This window comes from Neomonachus schauinslandi, chromosome 11 (assembly GCF_002201575.2).
Source record: "Neomonachus schauinslandi chromosome 11, ASM220157v2, whole genome shotgun sequence".
Classification (NCBI taxonomy): domain Eukaryota; kingdom Metazoa; phylum Chordata; class Mammalia; order Carnivora; family Phocidae; genus Neomonachus; species Neomonachus schauinslandi.
In genome coordinates this window covers 102,840,171-102,852,693 of record NC_058413.1, presented here as the reverse complement: position 1 = coordinate 102,852,693, position 12,523 = coordinate 102,840,171, and the positions used below count along the sequence as shown (strand labels likewise).

The following is a 12,523-nucleotide window of genomic DNA, read 5'->3' as shown; positions in this document are numbered from 1 at the left end:
GAAAGAAAGAAAGAAAGAAAGAAAGAAAGAAAGAAAGAAAGAAAGAAGAAAGAAAGAAAGGAAAAGAAAGAGAAAGAAAGAAAGGAAGGAAGGAACTTGGAAAAAAGTAAATAGAAAGTCCAAAAGAAAGATTTTAAAAGCAAACAAAAAAGAAGTGGAAAACCAAAAGGAGGAAGACAAAAGAGAAAAGAAGTACCGGACGAAGCTTTGAGGACAAGAGACCCTCCCTACATCCACAGTTTTGTTCACCATTCCATCAGAAGGAGCAGTGCCCAGATGGGGGCAGGGCAGGGAGAGAGGAAACAGGGGCTCTGTGAAGTCCCACTGTCCTTCCCCTCCTCACGAGCCTGGTCCTCAGGCCTGATGCCCATCGGGGAAACGCAGGACACAGGCTCAGAGGCCTCTGTGGAAAGAGACTGCAGAGGCTGACAGATTCCAGCTGGGCTAGAGACAAACACACCCCGTCCTGCCCTCCAGGGCCAGGTGCCATCTCAACTGCTCCCAGCCCAGATGCCCTGCCAAGCAGCTCCTCCCCATCCCAGACTCTGGTGTCTTGTCACCTCGGAGACCCCCATGCCCCCATCTGGGTATGTCCTACCCTGCAGTAGACCCACTCAAGGGAATTCAGATTATTTTTCTGGTGGCCTATGGGGCTCAGCTCCACTCTTGGCATTTCAGAGAACTCAGGGAACAGAGGCCCGTAACCATTGCCTGGCCTGGCATCCTGGGAATGTCTTGGCTTATTCGCAAAGGGAACCCCATCCCGCTTCTCTGTCTTCTGGGGCCACCCTCTTCCCTCAGGGGCTAGAAGGGGATCTGGCCCGGCTCTCACTTCCTCTCGGGAGCACTCCTGTTTCCCTGAGCTTCCAAATCACACGGAAGAGGCCCGGCAAGTGCGTGGAGAACATAACCCAGCACAGTTCTATCGTTTGGGAGGGGCTCAGCTTGCAACAGCCTAGCAGCCTGGCGTCAAGAATTTCCCACCTCTCCCGCAAAGTGTGAAGGCCTGAACACAAATCTGTGTCCTTTAAGCTAAAATAAGCAGGAACCAAGCTAATCATCATTTCTCAACACATACTCCTGCAGTAAAAGGGGCAGGGATGGCTCAAGACAGAGAAAGAGGAGAGGAGAGGGACTTCACAGCACAAGAGACTCCAGCCTCAGAAAATCTTGGGGGTGAGGCCCCACACACATCCCCGGCTCCTGGTGGAGAAGCAAAGGGTCTTAATGGGCAGGCATTCTGTCTTGAAACCGCAGTGTCTGGGGCCCAGACGGAGAGCCGACCAAAGGCAAGGAAGCCGCTGGTGGCCAGGCGGGGCCAGAAGGAGATGAGGCACAGAGCTGAGGCCTCTGCCAGGCCTGCAGCCTGCAACCTGGGGCCAGAGTGACTCCCTGCTAGGTCATACCCGCTGGCTGCCATGCTCACTCCCCAAAACCTGAGATTTTCCCTCAAAATGGAGACTAGGGATACAGGAATCAGTCTGGTGGGCCAGCCTGGCTCAGGTGGTCATGAAGGGTCCCCTAAGTCACTCGGGGCTCCCCGAGCTGCTTTTGAGGCAGAAATACAGAGCATCTTTGAGGACTCCTGCTCTGTCTGTGGAAAGGTGGGCAAAATGTTTAAAAATACAATAAAAGCAAGGCCCAGCACCCAAAGGGGTCTCACTCCCTGTTTCTTTGGACTGTCTGTGGGGTGCCTGTGTGCAGGATTTCTGCAGAAGATAGTCCATTTTGTTAAGCCTTTGAATATTCAAATTGAAAGTATCGCGCAATCATTGATTGTCAAATCATGGGTTTCTAGAGGTTTTAAATACTTGGCATGAGGGGGAAAAAACTCAAACCTATACCCGAAGGTATAAAACATTAATTCTGTTTGTCTCCTGCTCCAGGAACCTGGGTGCAGCTGGATGCTTTGTGAAACTTTAAAAATGTTGCATCTCTGCTTCTCTCCCTGCACAGGAGGCCTGTGAGGCGCCGAGTCCCTGGAGCTTCAGCATCCAGCCAGCGCCCCAGCTGCTGCTGACCACCATGTCGGGTAACTGGGCTGCTTCTGGGGTCGGGTCACGCGAGCCAGGGGCCTTGCGATCCGGGCGTTTTTCCACAGCTTTGCCTGCAGAGAACAGAGAGGCACAAAGTCAGGGCATGCAAGTATGAGCCGGGGATCCCGCGAGGGCACGGGCCACACTGTGGCCGCTCCCCACTCGGCGCCTGCTCCCCAGGGCAGAGGCCCAGAGGCCGGCTTGGCCGCTGTGGACGTCCGCGTACCCCGATCCCCCACCCGCCCTTCCACTCGGCCACGGCTGTGACCCTGGGACTTCGCGGCGCGGACTCTGCGTGCCCAGAAGCGGCGGCGGAGGGAGCTAGAGGCTCGCGGTGAGCGGGACCCGAGCCGCGCGCGCCGCCGGCCGCACAGGGGTGGGCGGTGGCAGCCCCTCTGCGGCCCCGGGTCTGTACCCGCGGCCCACCGAGCTGCGAGCCGCTCGGGGAGCGCGGGTGGGCGAGACTGCACGGCCGCGAGAGCGCGGAGCCCAGGCCTTGCGGGCCAGGCGCGGGGTTCCCTGGGTCTGGGCGGCGAACAGCGCAGCCTCCTTTCCGGGGAGACCCCTAGCTCCCGGACGGGGCGCGCGGGCCCCCTGCGGTCGGCTGCGGTCTCCGCAGTGACCAGGCGCGGCGCTGGCGGCCCCGCACTGTGGCCAGGCGCCCGGCCGTCCGCGCGGCCGCCCCGAGCCGCGGGGCCCGGCCCCTCCCCACGCGATCGCCGCAGCGCTCACTCCAGGGTCGAGGTCAGGGCCGGAGTGGCCGGTGCTCCCGCGGCCACCCCCGATCGCGGAAGCTCGCCCGCCCGGCCGGGCCCCGCGTGGCCCAACAGCCCGCAAAGTCTCACCTACTCACTGCGGCTCCGCCCGGCTGGCCCGGGGCCGCGGCCGCCCCGCTCCCGGCGCGCCCGGACTCCCTCCCCCCCGACCCTGGGCGCCGCTCGGCCTCCCCGCGAGCCGGGCAGTCCGGCCGGGCCCCGCCAGCCCCGAGGGCGGCTTCCCCGCCGGCTGCACGGTCCCCGGGAGCCCCGCTCGGCGTGGCCCGAGGCTCCGTGAGCCGCCGAGAGACGCCTGCGCCCGAAAGGGAAGGGGTGGGGAGCGACGGGAAGAAGGGAGAGCAGGAGCGGGGGCCGAAGGAGGGAGGAGGGAAAGATGGAGAGCGGGAAAGGCGGAGAAAGGGGGCGAGGGAGACAGGGCAGAAGAAAAATTCGGGAGGGAGGGAGTGCCCTGGGCCTGGTCCCTTTCCTGTGGTCGGTCTAGCAAGTCCCTCAGCGGCCGGAGGACAGAGCTCTCCAACCCCCACACCCCACCCCTGCCCGCCGCTTGTCCCGGGGCTGAAGTCCAGACCAAGGGCACGTAGAGGTCAGAGCCTCCCCAGAAGCTGAGCTTGGCCTGCTGGAGACGATAAGGACTCAGAGTTTCCACACGGGTGGGAGCCTCACGGTGGGGTGGCCTAAGTCAGCTGCTCCAGATCAGAGAAGGCACCCCTGCTTTGGCCCTGGGCGCCTCCCAGGCCCATAATACCCTCTCCCAGGCGGAAGCCTGGGCCCAGAGCCCGAGGTTCCCCTAATTTAGCCAAGGTGGTGAGTTTCCTTAGGCTGCTCTCCACATTCCTGAGCGGAAAAACCTGTGTGCTATTGGTCTAGGGAATAGGGCCCAGCCTGGATGGGTGTCCCCACGGATTTCCATAGGTTCTGTTCCCACTAGGGCCCTGAAACCTGCCCAGCTTCTCCTCGTCCTTTCAAGTTGGAGAAATTTGGGGTTCCTCTTTGCATTCTTCAAACTTAGAAACCTGGCCTCCAGCCTCATAGCCTATAATGAGGACCCCCCACATCCCAGTCTGACATCCAAACTTCCCACTTGACCACTGACTGGATTGCCTTTCCCCAGAGAAACCGAAGGTGTATCAAGGTGTCCGGGTGAAGATAACAGTGAAGGAGCTGCTTCAGCAGAGAAGAGCACACCAGGCAGCCTCGCGGGGAACCGTAAGCATCACCCCTTCCCTTACTCCCCGCCTTGCCTTCAGCCTCATTTAACCCTGCGCCTGGAAAGGTGTAGGAGGCCACGCCAAGCTCAGTCACCGTCCCCAGACCTGGCCATCCTCAGCTGTCTTTATAACTTTTGTGCCCCGCGTCTTCCCAGCTCACCACAGGAAGCCACAAAGGACAGCTAGAGCTTGGGTGGGGCTCAGGATTTGCGGGGAGCTCGTCCCTCACTGATCATAGTTGAGTATAAAGGGCTTGTTGGCCTGGTGCAGGGAGAGGAGCAACCAGCAGGTAAGCAGGTTGTTGTTCCAGTAAGAAGACAGTGTGTGTGCCCTCACATGAGCAAAGAAAATCTCTCCCAGAAACTCATTTCATTTTAGCGAGCCCTTCAAGGAGAGAATCTCTGTGGAAATGCCCCCTGCTTCTCATTCTTATGAAACCCAGCCTCTGAGGTCATTTATCTGCCAATCACCAGGCATAGAAAGTTCCCAGCAGAAATGGGCCATGTGACTGCAGAAGAGAGAGCTCAGGGTTTAGAACCACCTCCTTCATATGAAGCCTTAAGCAGTTCCCAGTTATCAGGAGGTGATGTGGGCAGTCATAAGGGTACCCTGCCACTTTCTATACTTTCTAAAGCAGATAGGACTGCCAAGAGTGTTCAGGGCAGCAGCAGAACCAAATAAACTAGGTGGGGTTCTCCTCCCACAGAGGGTAATTTCATTGCTGAAAGCCCTTGATCGTACAATTGCTTGTGGGTTGCTTGTGTGGATGTGGGCTATGACAGATGAGCCCATATTGCCAGTGTTAGGATTGGTCCTGTCTCCAGCTTATTGGCATCCTCCCCACAATGGTTTTTGAGCTTGGTGCTGTTGGTGTGCAATGCACGACTTCCTGAAATGGGCCTTTGTGGGAAGAGGCAAATGTTGTAGGAGAGATGAGCACAGGTTCTAGAACCAGTGGACTGGGTTCAGATCTGAGCTCCTCTGTGGTACGTGCAGATCCTGGAGCAACTACTCAGGCTCATCCCCTGTGTCCGCATCTTTAAGCTGGAGACAGTAGGATTTTATGAGTTATGGCATATAAAGCACTTAGAAGAGTGCTTTCCATTTAGCAAGTGCTCAATAAATGATAGCTGTCATTATCATTATTTATGAAAAGCAACTGAAATAAAATTACAACCAAGAACTGAAAGCCAGCTACCCAGTAACGTCCATTGGCTCCCTTTGCTCAGAGTTTCAAGTTCAGGTGTAAGCTTGCTGTGATTCAGCCCATACAGCACAAATTTTACATTCATGGGAAAAGTTCGTACCTCCATGTACAGAATGTTAGCTAACACATAAAGCTTCCTTCCATTTGCAGAGAGTTTGTACAGTGGTTAAAAGATAGCACTTTTACACACTCATTATTTCATTTAGTTCTTATAACAACCAAGTGAGGTAAATAGATCAGGATCTGCATGCTTCTATTCCAGCTGAAGTTCAAAGTCTTACAGTTACTAAAGGCAGAGCTAAAAACAGGGCCAAGGTCTTACTCTTCATGTAAAAAACAACAACAACAACAAAAACATTCCCACCTATTGGCTCCCTAAATTCATCCTTCTGCAGATCCAACTGTGCTGAGCAGAAGTCTGGTAATCTCAACTGTCAATTCTTTCAGTTCAGAGATGGTTATAAAATTAATAAAACCAGGAACAAGGGAACTGGGAAATGCCTCCGATGGAAAAAAAAAAAAAATCAGCAGGATGTTCCCAACAAAGTATAATCTTTCATTAAGGAGCTTTGGTACATGGTAGAATTCTGCTTCAGTGCACCTGGAGAAGTCCCATTTGGGCATGATGATTTTATGGCTGTTGGCCTCTTACAGGTTGATTTGGCCACTGTTCCCGTTAGCTAACTGCGGGAATGAAAGCAAAGGGTAAAACATTTCACTTGTGTATCTGACCAGTATCCATTTGCTGGAGCTATGTGATTTATCTAAGTTACTCTGAATTCTAATCCCCCCCACCACCAACGCCCCCAAGAAATAATAAAGCAGTACTTCTGAACCAACACCTTGCAGGGACATGCAAGAGCAAGGCCTGCTCTTCTTGGCTTCCTGGAAGATTATATCAGCCCGAGCCCTCACAGGCACAGAGAAGTAACACACAGATGATTTAATCATGAGAGCCAGATGTAAAGCCCCTCACTCAGAACCATCGGAAGGATCTGGAATTCTTGGAAAGCCTTGAGGGTGTACTTAGCAGGCAAGGATGGCGGCTGTCAGGGGACAGTGTATGCCTGCTTCTTGGTAGAGACCCTTTGGTTTAGCGGAGATGATCTCCAATTCGCTCAATGGTCAAAGGACGCCTCTGGGAAGCCTCAAGGCAAGGAGAGAGTTAATTCTATCAAATATACAAAGCAGGAAGGTATTTATCTTAATTTGTTATATAGAGTAGTACCCACCATTTGAAATCTTAAGAAGGCAATCATGAATGGAAGTTATAGATCGAGGCAAATGTCAGTTGACAGTGCCAGGAGAAATGTGTGCATGCCAGATTTTTAAATTTGATCAAAAAAACTTATTTCAGCCAGATCAGTTTGCAAACAACCCTACACACACACACACACACACACACACACACACACACAATTCTTTTACCTTTAGGAGAAAGGGAAACTTGAGTTCATATTTATGAAAAGATATACTTTACCCTTTTTAACCATTAATTTTTTTTAAACAGCCTTGATGTGCTTTTATAAATTGTAGATTGTGGATTTTTGTGCCCTTTTGAAACCTAAGAGAAAGGTGCCTTTCTTTGTATTCTTGGAGCGAAGTAGAAAGTGAACCCATGACTAGAGAGATCATATCGAGCAGGAGACTGTAAACATACCTGAGGGAGATAATGTGGGTAGGCAGACAAATAGACCATTCCCCGGGGAGCAGTGGGGTTAATGGGAGCTCTGCCATGAAGCAGATTTTTTAAAAACCCACTCCTTCCAAGTCCTTCAGCTCAAGCTGCAGCCAAATATTTGCATAAAGAGCTGGTGAAGGATTCTAGCTTCCTGGTTCATGACATTACGGCATGGATCATTTTCAGACTTACCACCATGGCCTGTTTCAGCAGCAGTTGACAGGGAAGCCCCCCGCCCCGCCCCCCGCCCGCAGCAGTGCGCTGTATGGGAGTGAAGTATAATAGGCTGTGATCCAAGAGAGGTGTGGCGAGCTTGGCTTCCCGGCATGGATCACAGAGCAGTGCTGGTCCCTTTAAACTTTAAAGGCACCATCTGAAACCTTAAAAAAAAAAATCCGAAATTACTCAGTACAATTATCAGTTCGATTGGAAGATACAGCCTACTTTACTTTAAATAGTTCAAAGGGATAATCTCATAAATTTCCCTAAATCTCAGGTATTCAGAGTAGGGAAAAAAGCAACTCACACAAAGAGTCGAACTACTTCCGAGTATTACCTAGAATGTAGAGAGGCTTCGGCTCACTGACTGCAGTTTTAAGAAGATATTTTCTGTTGTAATATTTCATGTAACTATTTCATGTAACTATTCATGTAACTATTTTCAGCCACCCAGGATTAGCAAAGTTAGGAATTGTGTCCTTTTGGGAGAACAAATTCCTAAGGCTAAGCAGCCAGAGAGAATATCAAAATTTTGAAGAAAATGATAGACTAAGTCACAGAGGGTTGGGATTAAGTAAGTTTAGCTCTTATTAATTTTCAATTAAATTGTTTAATAGAAAAGCTGTTTACTGGGTATTCTCAAACTATTCCATTTCTCTGTAATATACAAATCGTTTACATTCATTTTTTATCTAAATTTAAATTTAAATTTTAAGTGGGAAAATCTGATACTGGGGGAAAAAAAAACCAAGCAAACATAAAAACTGAATCTAAATAAAATAGAACATTGGGTGTATGTAACGACAGCCACCTTTTTTTAGAAGAAAGAATCTGGCTTACCTTAGAGCAGAAGGCACCAAAGTTCATGTGAAAATGGCTTCGCTTTCCCCGGGAAGCACTTTGAATTCATGAGCTCTGTGGTCATGTTCTTGCTTTGGCAGCTGCCTGGGGACAACGGCGTCCACCTTTCAGACCCAGTCCCACCATCTTCTGCAGGTCAGTACAACCAACGTGACCATTCCCTCAAAACCTCTTTCAAAGGTCCACCTCGAAAGTCTCTCAGTGCTTGATTCGGGGTTAAGATAGACACCACCATTTAATTGGAATCCAACCAATCAGAAAGTGAACCAGGCATAGTGACTCCAGATGCGAGCCCAGCAAGGTAACAAGGGCACATTTTTGTCCTTCTTTTCTGAGACGTCTATTTGCTGCTTCCTATTTTGTCCCGAGAGTTGGTTCTTCACATTTATTCCAGTTCCTCATCGCCAAGTCACTAAACTTGGCTAACAGATCAGAACTGCTTTCAGAAACCTGCTCTCCTTTTTAATGCACTGTTAGATGGACTACAGGACACCCTCGGGTTCTTGAATAATGCCTTTGCTATTGTTGATTTAATGTCTAGCCACCAACAGGGGCTTCCCTCCCCTTCCTCTCTCTCCCCAGGGAGCCACTCAAGCAACTGCAAGTTTTCTCAGCCCAGTTCGAATAACTTACTATCTTGCCAGCCAGCAGCTAGGTGTTTCCGGAGCTCACATACAAGGGAAACTGTGCTTATGGTAGCTCTTTCATTTAACCTTAAGGAGCCTTGAGACTTCAAAAAATCCAGGGTTCTATTGTCCTCTGATAGATACACTCTAAACCTGTCTTCTCTGAGCATTTAAGGCTAGCAGTCAGAAATTGAGCCTATTAATAACAAAACGGAAGAGGAGTCGTGTTTTCAGAATTATGCTTGGTTGGTAGCTAACAACTTACTTTAATTCCGTTAGCATGTGAACATGTTTCCTAAAGAAACATTTTTGCTTTTTGTAATTTATAGCAAGTACCACTGATGCATTTTACATTCTTGGTTTCTATTTTTATCATCTGTGTTGCTCTCTGTATTGCTCCTCAAAATTTAAGTTACTGAGTGAGCATGAAAAGTTTAAGAAAGCAATAAGCCTAAATCAAGAGACTTGTTTCCCACGGCCTTAGAAGTTTTCCTAAAGCTTCACATAGTGTTGTACGTTACTTCTGAGAGGCGAGGTTTACTTGAACCGCAGATGGGATGTTGATGCCTTATAGTCCAAGAAAGTAGAGCCTTGAGCCATTATTTGACTGTGATAGTTGGACACAGGTTGAATTGTCATTCTTTTATTTGTGCCCTGGCCATATTTACAGCCACTTTCCACATTATTAACCAGATTCGATCCACTGGGACTCGAGTTCACTAGGGCAACGAAAAACACCCAAATTGCCTGCCTGTTTACTTTTCTAGAACTTCTTAAACCCCCCTTCTCCCCTAGACATGGTAAAATATTCAGAATACAGAATTCCATTCAAAATCGTAAGTGCAATTTTTAAACAAACAAACAAGAAGTCTGTCTTTTTCCCTTTCTCTTCTAGGGCTGTATTTTGAGTCTGAACAAGTTTCTTCCATGTCCAATTATTTTCAAGCCCGAGAATTTTCCAGTTGTGTTTCTTGTGAAGAAAATACAAGCTGCCTCGACCAGGTCTTTGATTCCTACCTTCAGACAGAGACACACCTGGACCCTTCGCTCAATTCCACGCAGAGCACTCCACACTATTTCCCTGACAGCTTCCAAGCTGCCCCTTTCTGCTTTAACCAGAGCCTGGTAATTTATCTCAGTTCTTTACAAAACCTGATTGTTGCCTACTCTGGGGTAGTAATGCTTTGTAAGAAGGTTTGCATCATCTCCTGAGAAATCACACACACACTATCAACCAGGAAGTCATCCAGGAAACAGCAGAGAGCCATTTAAAACTCAGTGGGCGTCAGAGTAACCACACGTGGGGGGCAAACCTTTGGGTACACACGTGATTATGATTTCCCAAGGCAGCTATGCCCAAGTAAAGCAGTGTATGGCAATAAAAAGAGGTTTCCTGGCAATACTCATTTAATGTTTTTAAACTGGAATGAAGACAGTTATGAATTGAAAATGATTGATTTAAACAGTGGTCCTTGGATTTTTGAGTTCTGGAAAATGGCATTAGGCTGCGTCTATGCAGTACCAAACTGTCATTCCAATAAGGGGTTTTTGTTTCATTTTGGCCCTGAACTGGCCCCACTAACCAGTTGTTTGGGTCTGGTGTAGGCACAAGAACTCATTTGGGTCTGAGACAGCTGGTAAAGAAGAAGCCCTCATACTTCAGAGAATTTGGATTCTCTATTCTTGATGACCCTCACATGTTTGCAAATATGATATCATTTAAAATGGAGTAAGATTTCCATTAGTAGACACCAGTTGTTTGCGATGTTTTTTAGATACTCATATAGTTTTTTAAACTGTGAAAAGTAAGTTGTGTGTGGGGGGGGTTTTTTTTAATGTACATACTTTTTTCTTTTGGTTTGTCAAAAAGTCCGTGTAGGTGTCAGACTAAATTTTCAGAGTATAGGAAATTCACTCCACAGAATCTGCACACCGGACCCCAGTTATCAAGCTCCCTTCTGGCTTCCAAAGAAGGCTTTCTCAGTAATAATTGTAGGCCTGCTTAAAGAAAGCAGAAGGTACCTTTCTCCTCTGGGGACGAGACTTCAGTGACTGTAAGAGTAGTTGCACGTCTTGGAGTCTCCCAGACACCGGCTCACTGAAGACCCCAGTTGTACCTGTGTATGGTTCACTTTGTTCTCCACGGTCAAGGTGTGGAGGAACATCCACGGTGCCACCTGCGGCTCATGTTGTGGCCACAGCAAGATCTGACGTGCAGGTGACTTGAAGAACAATGGGATTTTGTGGTTTAAGAACAAAGCATCCTCTAAAATATGGTTATAACAAAGGAAGCCAGTGAAGCAAGGCGATTTATTGTTGGGGAAGAAAAAGGCAAATACAGAATAAGGTGTCCTGAAATCGTGCAATCAGCTAATAAAATTACTTCTGCAGACCTGAGTTGGGCTGGGTGTTTTGTTGTGTTGTATTTCCCCCGCCTACTGTTCTTACTCTGAGTTAATAAATCCTCTCTACTCAGCTTTTTTAATCCTGTCTAAATGATCGAGCTCTTTGTTCCTCGGTTTTCTCTAGACCCCAGGATCGCCTTCGGATTCCTCCACTCTGTCGGGTTCCTTAGACTACAGTTACTCGCTGGCTCAGCTACCTTCGTGTGCTCCGGAGAATTACAATTCTCCCCCCTTCTCTGGACACCAGAAACTGTGGCTATCCCTCAGAAGACTACTCCTACTCGCACTTGCCCTCGTACACCCAGTACGACTGCTTCTCCTCAGCCAGCACCTCAGTCTGCTACTGTGCGTCGTGTGAGGAAGAACACTTGGACACCCTCAGAGCAGCGGAGTATTTCTCCTACCCCGGCACAGACTATGTGAACTTTGCCCCCTCAGCCGCCGCGGCCAGCGAGTTCTATAAGAGGGGAACAGACTGGGACATCTGCTATAGTTAATGGCAATTACATTAATTTGGAACATGGCGTGAATATCTCTGTCTTTCGGCCACACCAAATGACAACTCGAAATATGCAGCCTGTTAACAAAACATCACAAAGCCCGGGTCCTGTGTCGCATTTCCGATGTTCTGATGCTCGCTTAGGCATTAATATGAAGTCCTCAGACCTGGTCATTGTGCCACTCCTACTTTGTATGCTCACAGTTAAAACTGTCGTAGGGAATGTTCAGTTGTTTTACTTTTCTATGTAACGAACAAATTCTAATTTTTTTAACTAATAAATTTTGTATTATTAAACGTTGGCTTATTTTTTTTTTTAATTTTCTGATGATAGTTTCCAGTTGCTTTGAATAACACCAATTAATTCTGGAGATCACCAATTACTTTTCAATAGTTTAATCTCATTTATCCATGAATTTTAAATTATTTTAATTTGGCAAGATGCCTTGGCTCCCACAGGGATGGAGGGTAGACACAGCTCTGATGGCTGAAAAGGAGGGGCAGCCTCACCTCCAGATGAGGGTGTACATCTTGCAGCCACCTCAGAGAAAGACATTTATGAATCATTAGCTTCTCATATCTAACAGTCAACGAAACGTTAGTATGACCAAAAGGCACATCTTGCCTACAGCAATATTAACCCATGGATCATTCTTTTTCATGTCCAAAGTGTTGTTTTGTAAACCTTCTGGGCAAATACTTGATCTTTTTTTCTCTTGAGAGCCGCCATGTTGGTGGTGGACCACAAGGTTTGGAATTCGTTGTTACCTTAGGTTTCCGAATTTCTGCGGGCAGTCCTTAAACATGCATTTGCATCACTCGTTTTTTACAGGTTGGTTGAGACAATTGACCATGTTGTTTATGACTGAATTTCAGAGTTTACTGCCTCTGATTAATCTATTTGAACAAGCCCAGCCATCCTTCAGGGGAAGAGGAGTTAACTTAAGCTGCCTATGCCCAACTATACTGTCCAACCCTGTTTGCCGAGGGCATTAAAACACAGGA

At 48.5% G+C, this 12,523-nt stretch overlaps 1 protein-coding gene across 1 annotated transcript; it reads left to right on the top strand.

Annotated features, from left to right (window-relative positions):
• Nucleotides 1–3,185: 3,185 nt before the first annotated feature.
• Nucleotides 3,186–11,516, top strand: COLCA2 (colorectal cancer associated 2). Its single transcript, XM_021696613.1, is given in 6 exon segments — nt 3,186–3,201; nt 3,924–4,018; nt 8,069–8,123; nt 9,510–9,739; nt 11,144–11,245; nt 11,247–11,516. Coding segments are annotated over 6 exon segments (768 nt in total).
• Nucleotides 11,517–12,523: the final 1,007 nt, after the last annotated feature.